Source organism: Bombina bombina, chromosome 2 (assembly GCF_027579735.1).
Source record: "Bombina bombina isolate aBomBom1 chromosome 2, aBomBom1.pri, whole genome shotgun sequence".
NCBI lineage: Eukaryota > Metazoa > Chordata > Amphibia > Anura > Bombinatoridae > Bombina > Bombina bombina.
Window position 1 is genome coordinate 765,079,243 of NC_069500.1, and position 24,612 is coordinate 765,103,854.

The window sequence follows — 24,612 nt, forward strand, 5'->3', positions numbered from 1 at the left end:
GCAATAGGCTCTACACATGCTTAAAGGGACACTGTACCCAAATTTTTTCTTTTGTAATTCAGAAAGAGCATGCAATTTTAAGCAACTTTCTAATTTACTCCTATTATCAATTTTTCTTCGTTCTCTTGCTATCATTATTTGAAAAAGAAGGCATCTAAGCTTTTTTTTTGGTTTCAGTACTCTGGACAGCACTTTTTTATTGGTGGATGAATTTTTCCACCAATCAGCAAGGACAACACCGGTTGTTCACCAAAAATGGGCCGGCATCTAAACTTACATTCTTGCATTTCAAATAAAGATACCAAGAGAATGAAGAAAATTTGATAATAGGAGTAAATTAGAAAGTTGCTTAAAATTTCATGCTCAATCTGAATCACAAAAGAATTTTTTTGGGTACAGTGTCCCTTTAATGTCAGATCTCTCCAGAAAAAAACCTCTACTTTTGCAAAATCATAATTTAAATTAAAAAAATGGAAATGGTCCAGTAAAAATGCCACCAATTTAGGTAGGTCAGATATGTATTTTTGTGACTGGAACTCGTTCAGTTGTACCCAGACCACCAGTAACAGTTTATACCAATGTAAAATTTTTAAAAAGATAATCCCTTTATTACTCATTCCCCCGTCTTGCTTAACCAACACGGTTATAATAATACACTTTTTACCTCTGTAATTACCTTGTATCCAAGCCTCTGCAAAAGGCCCCCTTATTTCAGTTATTTTGACAGACTTCCATTTTAGCCAATCAGTGCTGACTCCTAGGTAACTTCATGTGCGTGAGCTCAATGTTATCTATATGAAACACATGAACTAACACATTCTAGTGGTGAAAAACTGACAAAATGCATTCAAGGTCTAAGAAATTAGCATATGAGCCTACCGAGGTTTTAGCTTTTAAATAAGAATACCAAGAGAACAAAACTAAATTGGTGCTAAAAGTAAATTGGAAAGTTGTTTAAAATTACATGCCCTATTTGAATCATGAACGTTTATTTTGTACTGACTGTCCCTTTTAAGTACTCAAATTCATATGTTTGTGGCTAACAAAACTTTTTTGAATGTTCAAATTGCAGTCTAATCAGGCACATTTTGTTTTATATAAAAGCTAGTAAATTGTATAATAATAAAATATATGTTAAAGGGAACTGTGTACACCAAGTTTCACATAACTGCATATAATAGACACTACTATAAAGACGATAATGCTCAGATACTGATCTATCTACATTTAGAAATGTATTAGAAGCTCCCAGTTTAGCACTGTTGATGAAGTTAGTATGGGACACCGACTGAAAGGGACTGGAAAGCAAGAAGAGCACACACTCCCCTCCTCCCCTGCATATAAAAAGACCCATTACACAACCAGGAGTCTTTTGGCATCAGTATACATCTAAACCTTTAGGGATTGGTTAGGAGTCTGAAAATCAGGACAATGTTATTTAAAAATAAGCAAATCTATACATTGTTACAAACACACTCCCAGATGGGCTCTATAAATCATCTACAAAATATTTGTGCTAAGAAAAATCTAGTGTACAATGTCCCTTTTTAAGCCTTGCCTTCTTATTACAGTTATTTAATTTACAGCTTTGTTCTGTTCCTTAGACATAGGCCCACCTCACCATCACCAGGGTCACAGAATGCCACATCCCAATATGAATGAGCACCCTCCATGGGGCGGGCCACAGCACCAGGACTTTGGCCCACCTCCTCACGGATTTAATGGACAACCCCCTCATATGCGCAGACAGGGACCCCCACATGTCAACCATGATGACCCCAGCCTGGTCCCCAATGTACCTTACTTTGACCTTCCTGCTGGCTTGATGGCTCCTTTGGTGAAGGTAACCGAGTACAGAGGAGATTTTGAGCCTGTCTGTGTATCTACTTGGGGTGGTGGGGGGGGGGCATGTTATACCCCGACTTAGCTGTCAGTTTTTTTTTTTAATTTCTCCTCTGCATGTGTTTTTATGGGTTACTGAATGAATTTAATTTTGACTTATTACTTACGCCCTTCTTTTGGCAGCTGGAAGACCATGAATACAAACCTCTTGATCCCAAAGATATTCGCCTTCCTCCCCCAATGCCACCTAGTGAGAGATTACTGGCTGCTGTTGAAGCCTTTTACAGCCCACCCTCACATGACAGACCACGGAACAGGTGAGGTTAAAAAACGTATTTGCTATGGCGCATGGAATTGAGCATACAGTCTCTCATTTATTATTATGAACTATATTAGTAAATGTAGGTACGTTGCAATAATAACTTTCAGTAACTTAAAACAGAGTTTGAGTTTTTACATTAATCAATAGTAGCAGGAATAATAGATTGATAGTACTATTCCTCTATGGTAAAGACAAAAAAGATTATAGCTTAAAAAAACTGTTTCTCCAGAGCAATTTTTTTAAAACAGTCACTCACTACATTATTTATTTTGCCTGCTTATGCTGTAAAACACCTCTGAAAATTGTGCTTGCTCCTCTCCATCCTGAAAGGCCAGACTCTCATCATACTTATAAGGACATAACGGTGCAAAAAGAAATAATTCTAATGTTAGAATTTTTTTTTTTTTGCGCTATTATTTGCATATAACTGTGTTTATCCCCTGCAAAGGCAGCTCCAGGGCAACAATGCACTACTGGGACCTAGCTGAACATATTTGATGAGCCATTGACAAGAGGCAAATGTGTGTAGCCACCGATCATCGGCTAGTTCTCAGTAGTGCATTGCTGCCCTTCAGCCTACCTAAGTAAGCCCTTCAAGAAGGGGTAAATTTGATAACCAATGTAAATCGGAAAGTCACTTTTAATTACATACTCTACCTGAACCAGGAAAATTTAATTTTGACTTTCATGTCCCCTTGGGCATATTTCCCTCCTGAGCCTTCTGCATTTTGCACAGTAATTGGTTAGATGAGAGATTAATTTACCTGTCCCTAATTGGCCACAGAAAAAGATAACCGGAACATGGATTCCACCAGGCTTTTGAAGAGGTGTTAAAAAATGTATAATATGGCTAACAATATATGTCTGTGTGTAATATATATGTTACAGCTAAAGTTAGAAATACAGTTAATGTGCAGATTCCCTAGGTAACATTACCGGTACCTTTCAGTTAAAGTTGAAAAAGGAAAAATGCCTTCTGCACTTTAATTAGATAATGTGTAAACTAGTTAACGTGTACGTTAACTAAACATTGTTAGGTAAAGTTCGAATTTTATCTCAACACACCAACATCATCTAATGAGTACATACCTTATTTTAATGTGATAGTAAAATAAAAGTTAAAAAGGAAATTTTAATACATTTAAATTTTCAATCGAAGGACAAAAATTTAAAACAAAAACCATTTCAAAATGTTGATTTATTAGTATAACTTAGTGATTGATGGCATTTTGAATTGCATAGTAAATTATTGTGAGATTTGCAGTCCTACTTGCAATATCCTTGCCCAGTGCCAAGAGACTGAGATTTTACAGGGTTTCGTAAGAAACTTCATATTGAGGAATTTTGTCTTTGCTAATAAATTTTTTTTGTTGTTGCTTAGACTGAACTGTGATCGGCTATATATGCTTCAGAACATGTAAAATAAAATAGAAATAATGTTTTTTGGTACTTTAAAAACATTAATGTCGACATTAATTGTGGAATCTTCACATCATCATTATTATTATTATTATTATTATTATTTTATATATATATATATATATATATATATATATATATATATATATATATATATATATATATATATATATATATATATATATATATATATATATATATATATATAGTAGATAAATGATTCAAAGCACTCTCTGGACTTCTGACAACAAAGACAAAATTTATTGTGATAGTGACGTTTCGGGACCAAACCTGTCCCTTCTTCTGACAGTCAAACACTGCAAAACTCAAACTTAAATAGGCCATACAGACCCTCCCCTGTATTGCTACCAATCACAGGTAAGCATGTGCAAAAGTGAAGACCACACCAAAAATAAGGTGTGGACAAGTGATAGTGTATCTTGTGTAATTATGAATGTGTATAACATAAAAACAACTAAAAGATCATTATTAATATAATCCTCATGTGTACTAGTAACCATTGATCATAATAGTTAAATTACAAAGTCATATTAATGCAAATTTACATACTACATATTAAAGATTCACCCCTTCAAAGTGCTCAAAAATGGATTCAACCACTATTCAGTGGAACCACCCCTCTTCATTGATAGGTGAAAATCTACAGTCACCATTCAACTATATACTAAGTTTATTTGGATCATCAAAATAGAAAACCAAGCTATTTCTTATTGCTGTACCTTCATAGCACCTAAATGTGAGGTATCACTAAGCAAAAAACACAAAACAATTTCCTTAAAAGCAATTTATACAAGCTTGCGATCACATCGTAATCTAATGCTGCTGTCATCATAACAATGCTTGACACACCTCCTACTCTCATAGGTCAAGCATACACACTCCCTCTCAATCTCTTTATGTGATGGGAAATAGACAGACTAAAGCTGACAAATCCTTATTTGTTCAAATGGCCGCATCACAAGGAGCGCTCCAATCCAAAGCCGTTTCTTACTTGCACAATACCAATGTGCCCTGTGTTATCAGATCGCAGCTAGGGACAAACGTCCGCGAGCACTCCCCTCAAGATCGCACAGATCGAGTGTTACCGTCTGAGCTAGAGACCAAGTGCACTCCCACAGCAATCAACAACTGACGCACTAGCAGCGCATATCCCATAGGGTATTCATAGATTGTACCAAATTACCATAACCATACAGACCGTACGGTCAGGTCGCAGCTAAAGGCAACTGTCATCCTGACACCTGAAGCCACACCCCTCACGTTCTCATAGGTCAATAGCCATCATCGCTTATCACCACAATCGCAAGCTGTAGTGTCGCCGAATAAAGACAACCAAACCCTCAATAGATCAAATCCCTAGGTTATTCATCAAGACCCAAATATTAAGTGCTTGTACAACGTATATGTAACCATAATGTGAGCTTGAATAAACCGTCATCACCTATCCTAATAATTTAAGCGCCTCACACCCCCATGTCAAATCTGAATAGCAAGTAGTCTCAGTCACACTGATAGTCCCAAAGGCAAATGATATATAGTAACACTGGTATCCTTCAGCATAAACTCCTATCTTAGTGGTCACGGGCACCACACCCCCATAATAGACAGAAGTACACAAATGATGTCTCAGCTTCGTCGCAGTGATTATACTCAGCCACATCCTCTACTCAACTACATGCCTCATATTAGATTGTGTAGTTCCCATATGTTACATATTAACTACAACCAGACCAGCATACATATGTATGTATACTCTATCATACCCAAATCTTTATAGTCTAAGACGGACCTCGTCATTAGAACAGTGATGGGTAATATCAAACAAATATATAAGCGCCAAAAAAATATATATAATAATAGATATAAGCACCCGAAAATTACAAACACCTAAAAATTAATAAAGATGCAGAGTGTAAGACTATAGGTAAATACAGCTTCATTACAAATACTATTCAGCCTATGTAGATCCATTCCCAAATGGATGTTCCAGGCCTAGAGACAATTCAAAAATATATGTGACAATCCAATCTAAGAGAAGCCATTTGTATGAGGGGGCAAACCATCAATACATTGGTCAAACCAAGTCCCAGATCCATAATTGAGCACTACAAGAGAGTGAATCTAATATATCGAGCTGATCAGGCTCTACTCAATATGAAAGTGTGAACAAAGGTGGTGTGGTGTAAAATATCCCGTGTTATATGGTGAAATGAAAAATAGGAAAAGCTAACATTACACATACAAAATTAAAATTAAAATAAAAGCACAAGTGTCTACTGTAAACTGCCAAAACAATGGGATAAACCATGCATACATGGCCCCAATGGCTGATAATAAACTAAATGGATAAAGCTAAAAGTTAAATATTATTAAATAAGAGGCAACAAACGACTAGGACATTATTTTCACTCCTAAACATATATAAAATAAATCAGGACTCTCATTTGGTAGTTGGATCCATGTACTAGCCCAAGAATGCTTGCCAACCAGATTGTATATTGAGGCCTCTGGGCACCAATGTACCCAATTCATGAATCCAGCGAGCCTCCTTTTGGAGCAGAATCTTCGCTCTATTACCACCCATTCAGGATTCTACAACATTCATACAAAATATCATCTCTTTGAAAGATATTAGTGAAACTGATCTACTTGTTACCATGGATGTCTCAAGTCTATACACGGTCATTCCCCACTCCGCAGGAATAACAGCAGTAGCAAAAGCATTAAGGCGAATGCCCTATGTTGGCCCACCAGAGCATATCCTGATTGACCTCCTTTCTATGTGCCTTGAAAAGAACTACTTTAGATTCAACAACACCTTCTACCTACAAATTGCAGGAACAGCGATGGGATCGAATGTGGCCCCATCGCTGGCGAATCTATTTATGGAGGAGTATGAAACAACTTTGATGAACGTCTATGAAAATCCATCAATCTATTTTTATTGTAGGTATATAGACGATCTGTTCCTTGTCTGGAGAGGGGACGAAGAATCTTTGAGTCAATGGATACAAACACTTAATACCATGGAAAGTACCATCAGGTTCCAGTATGTGGCCAATAAAGATACTGTTGATTATTTGGACGTAAGAGTATTCAAGAAGAATGGCGCACTTGGAACTACACTGTACAGAAAGAGTACGGATCGGAATACTGTACTACATGCCAGAAGCTGTCACCAACCTTCACTCATCAAGAATATACCTAAAGCCCAATATCAGAGGGTCAGGAGAAATAATACTGATGGTGATTTATGTCGTCTCCAGTTGACAGAGATGACGGAGAGATTCACACAAAGAGGATATAAGAAGAAAGAACTACTAGCCATCTGTGATGGTACCAACCAGGTGGAGGTTAAGGCCACTAGGAGTGAGGCTGAAAAACAGATGACCTTCGTCACAACTTATTCACCAGATCAGTATCTGATCCTGAGAGCCATTAAAGATGAGTGGAAGATTATTGAAACAGATAGTAACTTACCATTCAAGCAGTGGAGGGCACCAAGATTATCTTACAGAAGAGGGCGAAGTTTACGAGACCGCCTTATGAAAACGGATATTTCCCCAATTATGGAAAAGCAATCATGGCTTAAGAAGAAAAATGGGTGCTTTAAGTGTTTAAGTTGCGTCACATGTAACAGTATGCACACTGGAAATATGTTTCAACACCCCGAAAAAAAGAAAAAGTATAAGATCAACTGGTTCCTAACATGTACTACTACACATATTATATACCTCCTCAATTGCCCATGTGGGAAATTTTATATTGGGAAATCTACTGATGATGCCAGAACTCGAATGGCGAACCACCGTTCAAGTATTAGAGCTGCACTTGACAGTGGAAAATCCGGACAACCTGTGGCACGACATTTTCTTGACAGTAACCACTCAGTCACTGATCTCAGGTTTCGCCTGATCGATCACGTGCCACCACTGAGACGGGGTGGAAATAGAGCGAAGATTCTGCTCCAAAAGGAGGCTCGCTGGATTCATGAATTGGGTACATTGGTGCCCAGAGGCCTCAATATACAATCTGGTTGGCAAGCATTCTTGGGCTAGTACATGGATCCAACTACCAAATGAGAGTCCTGATTTATTTTATATATGTTTAGGAGTGAAAATAATGTCCTAGTCGTTTGTTGCCTCTTATTTAATAATATTTAACTTTTAGCTTTATCCATTTAGTTTATTATCAGCCATTGGGGCCATGTATGCATGGTTTATCCCATTGTTTTGGCAGTTTACAGTAGACACTTGTGCTTTTATTTTAATTTTAATTTTGTATGTGTAATGTTAGCTTTTCCTATTTTTCATTTCACCATATAACACGGGATATTTTACACCACACCACCTTTGTTCACACTTTCATATTGAGTAGAGCCTGATCAGCTCGATATATTAGATTCACTCTCTTGTAGTGCTCAATTGTGGATCTGGGACTTGATTTGACCAATGTATTGATGGTTTGCCCCCTCATACAAATGGCTTCTCTTAGATTGGATTGTCACATATATTTTTGAATTGTCTCTAGGCCTGGAACATCCATTTGGGAATGGATCTACATAGGCTGAATAGTATTTGTAATGAAGCTGTATTTACCTATAGTCTTACATTCTGCATCTTTATTAATTTTTAGGTGTTTGTAATTTTCGGGTGCTTATATCTATTATTATATATATTTTTTTGGCGCTTATATATTTGTTTGATATTACCCATCACTGTTCTAATGACGAGGTCCGTCTTAGACTATAAAGATTTGGGTATGATAGCGTATACATACATATGTATGCTGGTCTGGTTGTAGTTAATATGTAACATATGGGAACTACACAATCTAATATGAGGCATGTGGCTGAGTATAATCACTGCGACAAAGCTGGGACGTCACTTTGTACCTCTGATCTTTGTAGTAGTAGCTAATATGCAAAATATGGGAACTACACATCCTAACAGAAAGTTTTTTATTTGAGCATAAGACATATGATGCTGAGACATCATTTGTGTACTTCTGTCTATTATGGGGGTGTGGTGCCCGTGACCACTAAGATAGGAGTTTATGCTGAAGGATACCAGTGTTACTATATATCATTTGCCTTTGGGACTATCAGTGTGACTGAGACTACTTGCTATTCAGATTTGACATGGGGGTGTGAGGCGCTTAAATTATTAGGATAGGTGATGACGGTTTATTCAAGCTCACATTATGGTTACATATACGTTGTACAAGCACTTAATATTTGGGTCTTGATGAATAACCTAGGGATTTGATCTATTGAGGGTTTGGTTGTCTTTATTCGGCGACACTACAGCTTGCGATTGTGGTGATAAGCGATGATGGCTATTGACCTATGAGAACGTGAGGGGTGTGGCTTCAGGTGTCAGGATGACAGTTGCCTTTAGCTGCGACCTGACCGTACGGCCTGTATGGTTATGGTAATTTGGTACAATCTATGAATACCCTATGGGATATGCGCTGCTAGTGCGTCAGTTGTTGATTGCTGTGGGAGTGCACTTGGTCTCTAGCTCAGACGGTAACACTCGACCTGTGCGATCTTGAGGGGAGTGCTCGCGGACGTTTGTCCCTAGCTGCGATCTGATAACACAGGGCACATTGGTATTGTGCAAGTAAGAAACGGCTTGGGATTGGAGCGCTCCTTGTGATGCGGCCATTTGAACAAATAAGGATTTGTCAGCTTTAGTCTGTCTATTTCCCATCACATAAAGAGATTGAGAGGGAGTGTGTATGCTTGACCTATGAGAGTAGGAGGTGTGTCAAGCATTGTTATGATGACAGCAGCATTAGATTACGATGTGATCGCAAGCTTGTATAAATTGCTTTTAAGGAAATTGTTTTGTGTTTTTTGCTTAGTGATACCTCACATTTAGGTGCTATGAAGGTACAGCAATAAGAAATAGCTTGGTTTTCTATTTTGATGATCCAAATAAACTTAGTATATAGTTGAATGGTGACTGTAGATTTACACCTATCAATGAAGAGGGGTGGTTCCACTGAATAGTGGTTGAATCCATTTTTGAGCACTTTGAAGGGGTGAATCTTTAATATGTAGTATGTAAATTTGCATTAATATGACTTTGTAATTTAACTATTATGATCAATGGTTACTAGTACACATGAGGATTATATTAATAATGATCTTTTAGTTGTTTTTATGTTATACACATTCATAATTACACAAGATACACTATCACTTGTCCACACCTTATTTTTGGTGTGGTCTTCACTTTTGCACATGCTTACCTGTGATTGGTAGCAATACAGGGGAGGGTCTGTATGGCCTATTTAAGTTTGAGTTTTGCAGTGTTTGACTGTCAGAAGAAGGGACAGGTTTGGTCCCGAAACGTCACTATCACAATAAATTTTGTCTTTGTTGTCAGAAGTCCAGAGAGTGCTTTGAATCATTTATCTACTACATACTCCTGAGAGCACCCTGGCAGTTGTGGAGAGTTGGTGAGAGTGCAAATACTGAACTTTGATATATATATATATATATATATATATATGTGTGTGTGTGTGTGTGTGTGTGTGTGTATTTATACATGCACAGATAGAGCATTCAATTTTAAGCAACTTTCTAGTTTACTCCTATTAATTTTTCTTCATTCTCTTGCTATCTTTATTATTATTATCTTTATTTGAAAAGGCAAGAATGTAAGCTTAGGAGCTGGCCTGTTTTTGGGCCATTACCTGGGTAGCACTTGCTGATTGGTGGCTGCATTTAGACACCAATCAGCAAGCACTACCAAGGTGCTGAACCAAATATGGGCCGGCTCCTAAGCTTACATTCAAATAAAGAAACAAAGAGAACAAAGAAAAATTGATAATAGGAGTAAATTATAAAGTTGCTTAAAATTGCACCCTCTATCTGAATCATTAATCGGTGCTTGATTGTTGTGAGTTTGTCCCTTTAGGGGTTTTTGAAATGTGTACTCCCTTACAATACTGTTATCCTCTCTAAGTGAACATTGTTTAATTTATTCATGCAGAAATTTATGACTGCATGGTCATTCTGAAAGGAATTTGTACCAAAGTGTTTGATTGCGTTAATTATTTTATGTTATGCTTCATGCAGTGAAGGATGGGAGCAGAATGGTCTCTATGAATTTTTCCGAGCTAAAATGAGGGCTCGCAGAAGGAAGGGGCAGGAAAAGAGAAACAGGTAGGCATAAAACAAATGTTAATTCCATCACGACTGCTGACCTCACATGAAAGTAGCGCTGCAGTGAATGGCTTTTACCATACTGCATACCAGAAAGCACGTACATATGTATAAATATTGCCATTCAGTTACAATGGATAAAACTATAGTTGCAATACATAAATCTATTAAATTCTCTAGCAGGTCCTCAAGATCCAACAGTAGATCAAAAAGTCGTGGTAATTCCTCTTCGCGGTCACGTTCCAGATCTTCTAAATCCTCACGATCCTATTCTGGGTCACGCTCAAGGTCTGGTTCTCGGTCCAGGTCCTACTCCCGTTCCAGATCCAGGTAAAATACATAACATTTTGCAAATCAGAATAAAGAGAAATAAGATTATGGTCTATAGGACAAAAAGGTGTTAGACATTTTTGTTTGGTGTTATATTTAGTTTTGTTTGGTTTTTTCGTTTTTTAATTATTTTTTTAAATAAAGTTTTGACTTTTATTTCCTGTAACAACTGAAACATGGATATTTTTGGGGAATAGGAATACACCAACATTTTTGTACTTTAAAGTACTCTATTATTTTATTTTTACAGTTTTCCTTGAAGCCTGATAATGAATTTAATCTTAAATGTGTTGCTTCCTTTTTTTGTATATGTTTTTTGATGTCTGCTACAACAACCTGTACTTCAGCCTAACTCTTTAACCTAGATTACGAGTTTTGCCCTAAACAGGGTGCGAAACGAACACCAAAAAAGTTGCGTTATTTCACTCTTCATAGCTCTGCCATTACGAGTTACTGAAAAGCCTCCTTGTGCGTGTGATATGGTGGCGTTAAGCTCCATACCGCGCAAAGCCAAGGGCTGCTTTGACGTGCTAGTGCACGCTTTCCCCCATAGACATTAATGGGGAGAGAGTGTTAGAAAAAAATCTCTGTAACGCAGCCCCATTGATGTCTACGTTTAAACCTAACATAAATCCCAAGTCTAAACACCCCTATTCCGCCGCACCCCGACATTGCCGCCAAAAAAATAAACCTATTATCCCTAAACATCCGGCCTCCCACATCTCCGCAACTAAATAAACCTATTAACCCCTAAACCGCTGGCCCCCACATCTCCGCAACTAAATAAACCTATTAACACTAAATTACGAAAAATAAAAAACACTAAGCTTACAAAAAATAATAAATAAAATTATCAAAAATAAAAACAATTACACCTAATCTAATAGCCCTATAACAATAAAAAAAGCTTTTGTAGGGTATTGCCCTAAGTTAAACAGCTCTTTTACCTATAAAAAAAAAATACAAAGTCCCCCCCCAACAGTAAAACCTAACTCTAAAAAAAAAACTAAGCTACCCATTGCCCCTAAAGGGGCATTTGTATGGGCATTCAGCTCTTTTTCAAATTGCCCAAACCCTAATCTGAAAAAAAGAAAAAAAAAACATCCTAAAAATAAAAAAATACCTAACACTAACCCCAGAATTTCTACTCACGGTTTCTGAAATCCGGACATCCATCTCCATCCAGGTGGCGAGAAGTCTTCATCCAGGCTGCGACATCTTCATCCATCGCGGGGGCGTCTTCTATCTTCATCCCGGCAGCGCCTGGCGTCCTCTTCATACGGTCCCCGACGTACACTAAAGCTTTAATGCAAGGTAGCCGTTTCAAAATGGCGTACCTTGCATTCCTATTGGCTGATTTGATTATTCAAATCAGCCAGCCAATAGGATGAGAGCTACTGAAATCAAAATAAACAATAAGAAACTTCCCTAGCATATCATTCTCATTAGTCTGAGGAATATATGTAGCTCGGTGCCCCAGAGATTCAATATGTACATACAGTGTCAATAATAGGCAAATGTTGTGCCCGGCAGCAAATTATCTCTAACAGCTTGTACACACCCTTTCTCTGTAAAATCCTGGCATCCGCTGTTGTGGAGTAGGGGACAAAATCACCCTTCTGCCGGATTAGACTCACCACCGCCAATGTCCCAGCGAGGTAGACCGCTTCCTTCCGTTCTGCGATCCAGACGCAGTATGTAAACCACAGCTCCGGTGTGCAATACTTCACCAACACTGCGTCTCATGCAGGACTCCCCTACTTCCTGGTTTGGCGTGTGATGAATACCTGTGGGCAGTGGAGGCTCCTCTATATGTTCACAGTCGCACGTGAACCCCCATGAGAGCCCTGACCCCTGCTGAGAGGAAAAAACACAAAACAAAAAAAACCTACTTTTTGGCTAAATAAATATAATTTTTCCAATAACACCACTATTGGAAAATTATATTTAATCAACCCAAAATGTTGCAGTCAAATTTTAAACTTTTTTTACTTGGAGAGTGGGACTTTTATTACATGGCTTAACCTTCCTTAAATGCCTATACTTCTATCTATCGCACGTGCGATACATAGAAGTATAGGCTTCAAGCCCAGAGCACTTATTTCTTAGTGCTAGTAGCGCCGCCCCCAACCCAGCTCCTATATCTTCCTAACCGCACAGATTTAGCTGTGCGGCAGGAGCCATGTGATGTCAGTGTCACAGTGAGGGGAGGAGGAGCTTGGTCGGCGGCGCAAAACCAGGGGCGTAACTTCCACGATTGCAAAGGTCTGCCACTTGTGGGGGGCCCATCAGCACTGCTCCCTTTAAAATGGCTCGCCTCAAAGCTCCAACAATGTTGTAAGGTAGGTGTTGATTTAGTTTAAAAAAAATTTAATAGTGGCCAGCGGGGGTGCTGCAGCAGGGGCCACATACAGCAATTGTAACAGCCTGCGCGGGCTTCTGTAGAGAGGGCAGTGCACTGGTGCAGTAGTAATTGCCAAATCTGGGAGTGGCCACTCTGAATTTATTTCAAGCTGGGGGTTTATCTCAGAGTCTTACTAGGCATGTTGCTGACATGATCGCTTGTTAGAAAAAAACTTCTCTGCTGCTGCCTGCCGTTAACAAACCTAACAAGGTGGGAGCCTCATTTTAGTTTACTTAAAAATGTTGTAAGCTGTCGCCTGTCAGCTTATCTGTTAAGATTCATGTTCTAAAGTCTCCGGCAGTTTGCAGGAGACGTTTCACATTTGCTAAGCTATTAGTTTAGACTGGTCTGCAGACTGCCAGGATATTTTACACAGACAGGCTAAGTAAGACTGTACTGACAAATGGACTTGTTTTAGTAGCGTTAAACAGATTAACGATCTCATGGGTCTCCTCTCAGCTTTACTGAAAGGAGACACATGAAGTTGTTAATCTGTTATCTGACCCAACCTATGAACTCTGCTTTTTTTAAAAAATACAACTGACATGCTGACCCCTTCTTTTGCCTCACACTGGTTCTATAAAATGTCAGAAATGACCTGCAAATAACAATATTGTATGCATTGTCTGTTTGTCTCAGTGATATTCCCCTCTCCAACTCACCACATAATCCCATATCAATAAATGTTTTTACAATCAATAAAGGAAAACAATGTTTGCACAATAGCTAAGAACACTGAAAGGAACAGTGAGGGAAGATACTAAATGCTTCTATATTTGTGTGTTTTTATGTTTGTGTGTGTGTGTGAGAGAGAGAGAAAAAGAGGAGAGAGAGAGAAAAAGAGGAGAGAGAGAGAGAGAGAGAGAAAAAGAGGAGAGAGAAAGAGAGAGAAAAAGAGGAGAGAGAGAGAGAAAAAGAGGGGATAGAGAGAGAAAAAGAGGGGATAGAGAGAGAAAAAGAGGGGATAGAGAGAGAAAAAGAGGGGATAGAGAGAGAAAAAGAGGAGAGAGAGAGAGAAAAAGAGGAGAGAGAGAGAGAAAAAGAGGAGAGAGAGAGAGAAAAAGAGGAGAGAGAGAGAGAGAAAAAGAGGAGAGAGAGAGAGAAAAAGAGGAGAGAGAGAGAGAAAAAGAGGAGAGAGAGAGATAAAAAGAGGAGAGAGAGAGATAAAAAGAGGAGAGAGAGATAAAAAGAGGAGAGAGAGATAAAAAGAGGAGAGAGAGATAAAAAGAGGAGAGAGAGAGATAAAAAGAGGAGAGAGAGAGAGAAAAAGAGGAGAGAGAGAGAAAAAGAGGAGAGAGAGAGAAAAAGAGGAGAGAGAGAGAAAAAGAGGAGAGAGAGAGAAAAAGAGGAGAGAGAGAGAAAAAGAGGAGAGAGAGAGAAAAAGAGGAGAGAGAGAGAAAAAGAGGAGAGAGAGAGAAAAAGAGGAGAGAGAGAGAAAAAGAGGAGAGAGAGAGAGAAAAAGAGGAGAGAGAGAGAGAAAAAGAGGAGAGAGAGAGAGAAAAAGAGGAGAGAGAGAGAGAAAAAGAGGAGAGAGAGAGAGAAAAAGAGGAGAGAGAGAGAGAGAGAGAAAAACAGGAGAGAGAGAGAAAAAGAGGAGAGAGAGAGAGAAAAAGAGGAGAGAGAGAGAGAGAGAGAGAAAAAGAGGAGAGAGAGAAAAAGAGGAGAGAGAGAGAGAAAAAGAGGAGAGAGAGAGAGAGAGAAAAAAAAAGAGGAGAGAGAGAAAAAGAGGAGAGAGAGAGAGAAAAAGAGGAGAGATGGTGTTTAACCCCAGTTCATGTACTGTGAACCCCCATTTGAATAACCCACGAGCCGCCACTGCCTGTGGGTGTGTATAGATCACATGCTGTTCTTGGGCCAATCAACGTATCCAACCAACCAACTTGCTTATGACTGCAATGGGGTAATAACAATCGGCAACCAAGATGAGGACATAGCAGGATTCAAGCAAAGAAACTGACTCCTTGTAGTCCAAATGTAAATACAAACAGCAAAGAGAAAACTTGAATCCAGGAGTTAAAATCCAATTTCTTTATTTAGATACAAGGAAAATCCATCCACAGCACAGGACCAATGAGAAACAGACTGGTCTTACTAATTTCGGCAAGTGCTGTTATCATTGACCTGCTGTTACTGATAGGTTGGCAGTTTAAAAATACACCTCTGCACAACAATAGGTTGATGATGAGAAAATACACTCCCAATTAACCCCTTAGCTTGAAAGTTAAACTCGTATACTGTGTGTGTATGTATGTGTGTGTGTATATATATATATATATATATATATATATATATATATATGTGTGTGTGTATATATGTATATATATATGTGTGTATATATATATATATATATATATATATATATATATATATATATATATATATATATATATATATAAAATATAAAAAACAGTCAGGTTAAGTGCACTCACTGTTACAGCCACATCTGCCGGGGTGCTGCGTAAGAATATGTAGCAATAACAATCGGCCCCATAAGGGAAGAAAACTCTTCACCCTCCGGTCTTTGCAAAAGGTAAAAGGCTTTAGTCCATCCTCATAGACTATCAGTAAGAAAACATCACAAATGTTTCGATACCTTCTGGTATCTTTTTCAATGGGTAAACAAAGTTCCTGTGTCCCAAAAAGCTCCTAACTAGCCCACACACTGCTCACCTATTTATATCCCTAAGTGCTAGTATGACTTCCGGTATGCCGGGACACCGCCCACACATACACGTCACGATGTCCGTATTGAAGTAGGAACAGTCTAAAGTCAATCGCATGGCTAATTACCATAGCCCTGCCTGCGTAATGACGAAAAAAACGTCACTCAGGCTGCTCATCAGAGACATTGCGCATGTTGTGTTGCTGTATCACGGACCAACACCGGAAAGCCCTATTAAACTACTAAAACTAAAAACCGGATCACATCGTAATCCTTATATTACAGACCTTTAATAATAAAAAGTGTTAAACAACACTGCAGGGAGCCCTTGATAACACTAATACCATGCTGGGACTGATATAACATTTATATTAGCTGAAGCCCAATATCCAGCTTTAAGTCTAATGCTAGACCACATAAGAACAACCAGTGGAGCAGATGACAATTAGTAAAGTCCAAACAAGAAAGAAGGAAAAAACAATATTAATCAAAAAGCATGCTTTGCCCAAAGTGCATAAAACTGATTAAGCCTCCCGGCAGACCTATTGTGTCTGCCTGGGACTCTTTATGCTCCTTTTCCTTTATATTGGATTCTCCATCGCTCATTAGAAAATTATTGGGTTTAAAAAGTTTGGAACCTGGTGATCTGTTGGTCACCATGGATGTAGACAGCCTGTACACTGTCATAAAACATGATGGCGGTGTACAGGCTGTCAGGTCTATGCTGAGTGAATCATTGGCATATGCGGGACCACCCATTGAGTTCATGCTTGAACTACTCACTTTCTGTTTGGAAAAGATTTTTTTTCAAATTTGAGAGAGATTTCTTTTTACAATTATTAGGGACTGCTATGGGTTCTAATATGGCTCCCGCATATGCCAATCTTTATATGTCCTGGTATGAGACCAAAATTATGAATATTCTGACGGTTAATCACATCAAACTATATGTGAGATACATAGATTATGTATTTTTAGTATGGAGAGGGTCAGAAGAATCATTAAAACATTGGGTTAATACCGTTAACAATATTGAGTCTACTATCCGTTTCAAATTTGCATACAGCAATGTCACCATTCCCTTCCTGGACCTGAATATTACAATTTACTCAGATAGTGAGGGATGTAAATTCTCTACATCATTGTATTCTAAACCCACTGACAAGAACTCCCTACTGTTGTCTACTAGTTATCATCCAGAACATCAAAAGAGGGGGGTTATTTCCTCTCAGCTCATGCGAGTGACACGCAACAATACACTGATGGAGACCAGGAATGCCCAAGAGGAAGAAATAAAGGCTAAGCTGAAACAATGTGGATATAAAGTTAAAGATATCGAACAGGCACCAACCAAGCTAGCACAATATGATCAAATGACACTGTTGCAGCCACGTGATATGACCAAGGATGCTGATAATACTACAACTTTTAACCCTATATCTAAAGCTCTAACAGAATCTGTAAAGAAGAATTGGGATATTGTAAAAACAGACAAGACACTTCCCTTCCTACGCACGACAGCTCCACGGATGGTCTACAAAAGGGCATCTAACTTAAAGGATATCTTGGTCCACAATGATCCAATAAAATGCTATGACAAAGGCACGTGGATGGATGCCAAGAGAAAATTAGGATGCTATAGATGTGGAGACTGTACAACCTGTAACAGTATGCTGACTGGGATGTATTTCCATCATCCCCATACAGGGAGAAAATACAAAATTCTACACAGGTTATCCTGTATGAGCACTTATGTGATCTATATACTGATGTGCCCATGCTCCTTTGTCTATGTGGGAAAAACTTCCACCACCTTCCGTGAAAGGATGGCAAATCATCGTCATGCCATCAGGACAGCAATAGACAAAAAGACATCGGATCAACCAGTTGCTCTGCATTTTCTCCAGGCAGGGCATACACCTGCAAGCCTGAGGACAATGTTAATTGATCATGTGCCCCCCTTGCAAAAAGGGGGTGACAGAAATACCAAACTTCTCCAAGTGGAAACATCTTGAATCTACCGACTGGACACCGTGACCCCAAAGGGATTGAATGTACAGCTAGATTACAACGTATTCTTATGAAGAGGCTTCTATGATTGTTCGATCTAGATTGTCTCTGGACTATTGAATTGATTTGCTCTAATGTGACATTTATACTATACGGGACTTTTATCCTTAAAATTGGAGATGTATCGGTAAACAGTGTATTGTTGCCAGCTTCAGTGTTTTCTACCATACTTCAGCATGCTTTGAAGTATAATTATAGGGTATCTATATTTCTAGTTTTTTTTTTGTGTCTTATTATATATATTTTTTCTATTATATATTCTTTTTATTATATATATTTTTTATTTATTCTTTATTTATAATTTTGGCATGCTTTTGCTTTCTCCAACATTGGTGTGTCCGGTCCACGGCGTCATCCATTACTTGTGGGAATATTCTCTTCCCCAACAGGAAATGGCAAAGAGCATAGCAAAAGCTGTCCATATAGTCCCTCCCAGGCTCCGCCCCCCCAGTCATTCTCTTTGCCGCTCTGAACAAGTAGCATCTCCACGGAGATGGTGAAGAGTATGTGGTGTTTAGTTGTAGTTTTTTATTCTTCTATCAAGAGTTTGTTATTTTAAAATAGTGCTGGTATGTACTATTTACTCTGAAACAGAAAGAGATGAAGAGTTCTGTTTAAAAGAGGAGTATGATTTTAGCAGCAGTAACTAAAATCGATTGCTGTTCCCACACAGGACTGTTGAGCTGAGAGAACTTCAGTTGGGGGGAACAGTTTGCAGACTTTTCTGCTCAAGGTATGACTAGCCATTTTCTAACAACTGTGTAATGCTGGAAGGCTGTCATTTTTCCCTCATGGGGATCGGTAAGCCATTTTCTTAGTCTCAAACAGAATAAAGGGCTTATTATGGGCTATAAACTGGTAGACACTTTTAGGGGCTAAATCGATTGCTTTATTTAAGTATTATATGCAGTTTGAAGTTGAATTTCACACTTTTATAACATTGGGGAACGTTTTTAGCGCCAGGCACTTGTTAAGACACCTTCCCAGTCAGGAAGGGCCTTTCTCTGTAGTAGGCAGAGCCTCATTTTCGCGCCATTACTGCGCAGTTACTTTTGAGAACAGTACATGCAGCTGCATGTGTGAGGGTCTGGAATCCACTGAAAACGTTCCTAGAAGGCTTCATTTGGTATCGTATACCCCCCTGGGATTGGTGAAGTCGCAGCAAAGGCTGTGGCTGGGACTGTAAGGGGGTTAAAATTGTAAACGGCTCCGGTTTCCACATTTTAAGGGTTAACAGCTTGAAAATTGGGGTGCAATACTTTGAATGCATTAAGACACTGTGGTGAAAATTTGGTAAGGATTGGATAATGCCTTCATAGTTTTTCACATATTCAGTAATAAAGTGTGCCCTGTTTAACATTTAAAGAGACAGTAACGGTTTTGTTTTAAAACGGTTTTTGTGCTTTATTAACCAGTTTAAGCCTGTTTAACATGTCTGTACCTTCAGATAGATCATGTTCTGTATGTATGGAAGCCAATGTGGTTCCCCCTTCAAATATGTGTGATAATTGTGCCATAGCGTCCAAACAAAGTAAGGACAGTACTGTCACAAATAGTAAAGTTGCCCAGGATGATTCCTCAGATGAAGGAAGTAGACATAGTTCTACATCATCTCCTTCTGTGTCTATACCAGTTGTGCCCGCGCAGGCGACCCCTAGTACTTCTAGCGTGCCAATGCTTGTTACTATGCAACAATTGACGGCAGTAATGGATAACTCCATAGCTAATATTTTATCCAAGATGCCAGCATTTCAGAGAAAGCGCGATTGCTCTGTTTTAAACACTGTAGAGCAGGAGGGCGCTGATGATCATTTTTCTGTCATACCCTCACACCACTCTGAAGTGGCAGTGAGGGAGGGTTTGTCAGATGGGGAAATTTCTGATACAGGAAGAATTTCTCAGCAGGCAGAACCTGATGTTGTGACATTTAAATTTAAATTAGAGCATCTCCGCGCATTACTTAACCCCTTAAGGACCAGCGACGTACCCTGTATGTCGCTGGCCTTTTTTTGAGACTTTGTTTTATAGCGCGGTCTTGCCACCAGCATTAAGACTGCTCTATTCCACAAAGCCTGCTGGAGGGAGGGCATTAATAGCGTGTTCTTGCTAAACTTGTGCTATTATGTCCTGAAAAAACCCCTTAATGACCAGTGACATACAGGGTACATTGTGGTCATTAAGGGGTTAAGGAGGTGCTATCTACTCTGGATGATTGTGACAATCTGGTCATCCCAGAAAAATTGTGCAAGATGGACAAGTTCCTTGAGGTCCCAGTGCACCCTGATGCTTTTCCGATACCTAAACGGGTGGCGGACATAGTGAATAAGGAGTGGGAGAAGCCAGGCATACCTTTTTGCCCCTCCTCCTATATTTAAGAAATTGTTCCCTATGGTCGACCCCAGGAAGGACTTATGGCAAACAGTCCCTAAGGTCGAGGGGGGCGGTTTCTACTCTAGCCAAGCGCACGACCATTCCTATTGAGGACAATTGTGCTTTCAAAGATCCTATGGATAAAAAATTGGAGGGTTTGCTTAAAAAGATTTTTGTACAGCAAGGTTACCTCCTTCAACCTATTTTGTGCATTATTCCTGTCACTACAGCGGCGTGGTTCTGGTTCGAGGAACTGGAAAAGTCGCTCAGAGACTCCGTATGAGGAAGTCATGGACAGAATTCACGCACTTAAGTTAGCTAATTCCTTTATTTTAGACGCCGCTTTGCAGTTAGCGAGGTTAGCGGTGAAAAATTCAGGGTTTGCAATTGTGGCGCGCAGAGCGCTCTGGCTAAAGTCCTGGTCGGCGGATGTATCTTCCAAGACAAAATTGCTTAATATCCCTTTCAAAGGTAAGACCCTCTTTGGGCCAGAATTGAAAGAGATTATTTCAGACATCACTGGGGGAAAGGGCCATGCCCTCCCACAAGATAAACCTTTCAAGGCTAAGAATAAGTCCAATTTTCGTTCCTTTCGCAATTTCAGGAATGGACCGGCTTCCAACTCGGCAGCCTCTAGACAAGAGGGTAACGCTTCCCAGACTAAACCAGCTTGGAAACCAATGCAAGGCTGGAACACAAGGGTAAACAGGCCAAGAAGCCTGCTGCTGCTACCAAAACAGCATGAAAGGGTAGCCCCCGATCCGGGACCGGATCTTGTAGGGGGCAGACTCTCTCTCTCTTCGCTCAGGCTTGGGCAAGAGATGTTCAGGATCCCTGGGCACTAGAAATAGTCTCTCAGGGTTATCTTCTGGAATTCAAGGAACTACCCCCAAGGGGAAGGTTCCACATGTCTCACTTATCTTCAAACCAAATAAAGAGACAGGCATTCTTACATTGTGTAGAAGACCTGTTAAAGATGGGAGTGATACGCCCAGTTCCAACTGTGGAACAAGGTCAGGGGTTTTACTCAAACCTGTTTGTAGTTCCCAAAAAAGAAGGAACTTTCAGACCAATTCTGGATTTAAAAATTCTAAAATTTCTCAGAGTTCCATCGTTCAAAATGGAAACCATTCGAACAATTTTACCTACAATCCAGGAGGGTCAATTTATGACTACCGTGGATTTAAAGGATGCGTATCTACATATTCCTATCCACAAAGATCATCATCAGTTCCTAAGGTTCGCCTTTCTGGACAAGCATTACCAGTTCGTGGCTCTCCCATTCGGGCTAGCCACTGCTCCAAGGATTTTCACAAAGGTGCTAGGGTCTCTTCTAGCGGTCCTAAGGGGTATTGCAGTGGCACCTTATCTGGACGACATTCTAATCCAAGAGTTGTCTCTTTCCAAAGCAAAGGCTCATACAGACATTGTTCTAGCCTTTCTCAGATCTCACGGGTGGAAGGTGAACGTAGAAAAGAGTTCCCTGTCTCCATCGACATGAGTTCCCTTCTTGGGAACGATAATAGATTCTTTAAAGATGAAGATCTTCCTGACAGAAGTCAGAAAGTCAAAGCTTCTAAACGCTTGTCAAGTTCTTCACTCTATTCTGCAGCCTTCCATAGCTCAGTGCATGGAAGTAGTAGGGTTGATGGTTGCAGCAATGGACATAGTTCCTTTTGCTCGAATTCATCTAAGACCATTACAACTGTGCATGCTCAAGCAGTGGAATGGGGACTATACAGACTTGTCTCCAATGATTCAAGTAGACCAGATGACCAGAGACTCACTCCGTTGGTGGTTGACCCAGGATCACCTGTCCCAGGGAATGAGTTTCCGCAGACCAGAGTGGGTCATTATCACGACCGACGCCAGTCTATTAGGCTGGGGCGTGGTCTGGGATTCTCTGAAAACTCAGGGTCTATGGTCTCGGGAAGAGTCTCTTCTCCCGATAAACATTCTGGAACTGAGAGCGATATTCAATGCTCTCCGGGCTTGGCCTCAACTAGCAAAGGCCGGATTCATAAGATTCCAGTCAGACAACATGACGACTGTAGCTTACATCAAGCATCAGGGGGGAACAAGGAGTTCCTTGGCGATGAGAGAGGTGTCCAAAATCATCAAATGGGCGGAGGATCACTCCTGCCACCTATCTGCAATCCACATCCCAGGAGTAGACAACTGGGAGGCGGATTATCTGAGTCGTCAGACTTTTCATCCGGGGGAGTGGGAACTTCACCCGGAGGTGTTTGCCCAGTTGACTCAATTATGGGGCATTCCAGACATGGATCTGATGGCGTCTCGTCAGAACTTCAAGGTTCCTTGCTACGGGTCCAGATCCAGGGATCCCAAGGCGACTCTAGTGGATGCATTAGTGGCGCCTTGGTCGTTCAACCTAGCTTATGTGTTTCCACCGTTTCCTCTCCTTCCCAGGCTCATAGCCAGGATCAAACAGGAGAAGGCCTCGGTGATTCTGATAGCTCCTGCGTGGCCACGCAGGACTTGGTATGCAGACCTGGTGAATATGTCATCGGCTCCACCATGGAAGCTACCTTTGAGACAGGATCTTCTAGTACAAGGTCCATTCGAACATCCAAATCTAGTTTCTCTCCAGCTGACTGCTTGGAAATTGAACACTTGATTTTATCCAAGCGCGGGTTTTCAGATTCAGTGATAGATTCTCTGGTCCAAGCCAGAAAACCTGTGACTAGAAAGATTTACCATAAAATATGGAAAAGATATATCTGTTGGTGTGAATCCAAGGGATTCTCATGGAGTAAGATTAAAATTCCCAGGATCCTCTCCTTTCTCCAAGAAGGTTTGGATAAGGGATTGTCAGCGAGTTCTCTAAAAGGACAGATTTCTGCTTTATCTGTCTTGTTACACAAACGACTGGCAGCTGTGCCAGATGTACAAGCTTTTGTACAGGCTTTGGTCAGAATCAAGCCTGTTTACAGACCCTTGACTCCTCCCTGGAGTCTAAATTTAGTTCTTTCAGTTCTTCAAGGGGTTCCGTTTGAACCCTTACATTCCATAGATATCAAGTTACTATCTTGGAAAGTTCTGTTTTTGGTTGCTATTTCTTCTGCTAGAAGAGTTTCTGAACTATCTGCTTTGCAGTGTGATCCACCCTATCTGGTGTTCCATTCAGATAAGGTTGTTTTGCGTACCAAGCCTGGTTTTCTTCCAAAAGTTGTTTCCAACAAGAATATTAACCAGGAAATAGTTGTTCCTTCTTTGTGTCCGAATCCAGTTTCAAAGAAGGAACGTTTGTTACACAATTTAGATGTAGTCCGTGCTTTAAAGTTCTATTTAGAAGCAACAAAGGATTTCAGACAAACTTCCTCTTTGTTTGTCGTTTATTCTGGTAAGAGGAGAGGACAAAAAGCTACTGCTACCTCTTTCTTTCTGGCTGAAAAGCATCATCCGATTGGCTTATGAGACTGCCGGACGGCAGCCTCCTGAACGAATCACAGCTCACTCTACTAGGGCTGTGGCTTCCACATGGGCCTTTAAGAACGAGGCTTCTGTTGATCAGATATGTAAGGCAGCGACTTGGTCTTCTCTGCACACTTTTGCCAAATTCTACAAATTTGATACTTTTGCTATTTTTGGGAGAAAGGTTTTGCAAGCCGTGGTGCCTTCTGTTTAGGTAACCTGATTTGCTCCCTCCCTTCATCCGTGTCCTAAAGCTTTGGTATTGGTTCCCACAAGTAATGGATGACGCCGTGGACCGGACACACCAATGTTGGAGATAACAGAATTTATGCTTACCTGATAAATTACTTTCTCCAACGGTGTGTCCGGTCCACGGCCCGCCCTGGTTTTTTAATCAGGTTTGAAAAATTTCTTTCTCTATACACTACAGTCACCACGGCACCCTATAGTTTCTCCTTTTTTTCTCCTAACCGTCGGTCGAATGACTGGGGGGGCGGAGCCTGGGAGGGACTATATGGACAGCCCTTTGCTGTGCTCTTTGCCATTTCCTGTTGGGGAAG

General features: G+C 40.0%; 1 protein-coding gene across 2 annotated transcripts in view; it reads left to right on the forward strand.

Annotated features, from left to right (window-relative positions):
- The window catches only part of CHERP (calcium homeostasis endoplasmic reticulum protein), a 102,356-nt gene that overhangs the window by 38,976 nt on the left and 38,768 nt on the right, over positions 1–24,612 (forward strand). Inside the window, exons 11-14 of one of the 2 annotated variants that reach the window (XM_053702900.1) lie at positions 1,605–1,843; positions 2,026–2,159; positions 10,695–10,781; positions 10,962–11,111. In XM_053702900.1, the coding sequence (XP_053558875.1) occupies positions 1,605–1,843; positions 2,026–2,159; positions 10,695–10,781; positions 10,962–11,111 (610 nt within the window). The remainder of the gene's footprint in view (positions 1–1,604; positions 1,844–2,025; positions 2,160–10,694; positions 10,782–10,961; positions 11,112–24,612) is intronic. The other variant, XM_053702902.1, reaches the window with a different exon arrangement.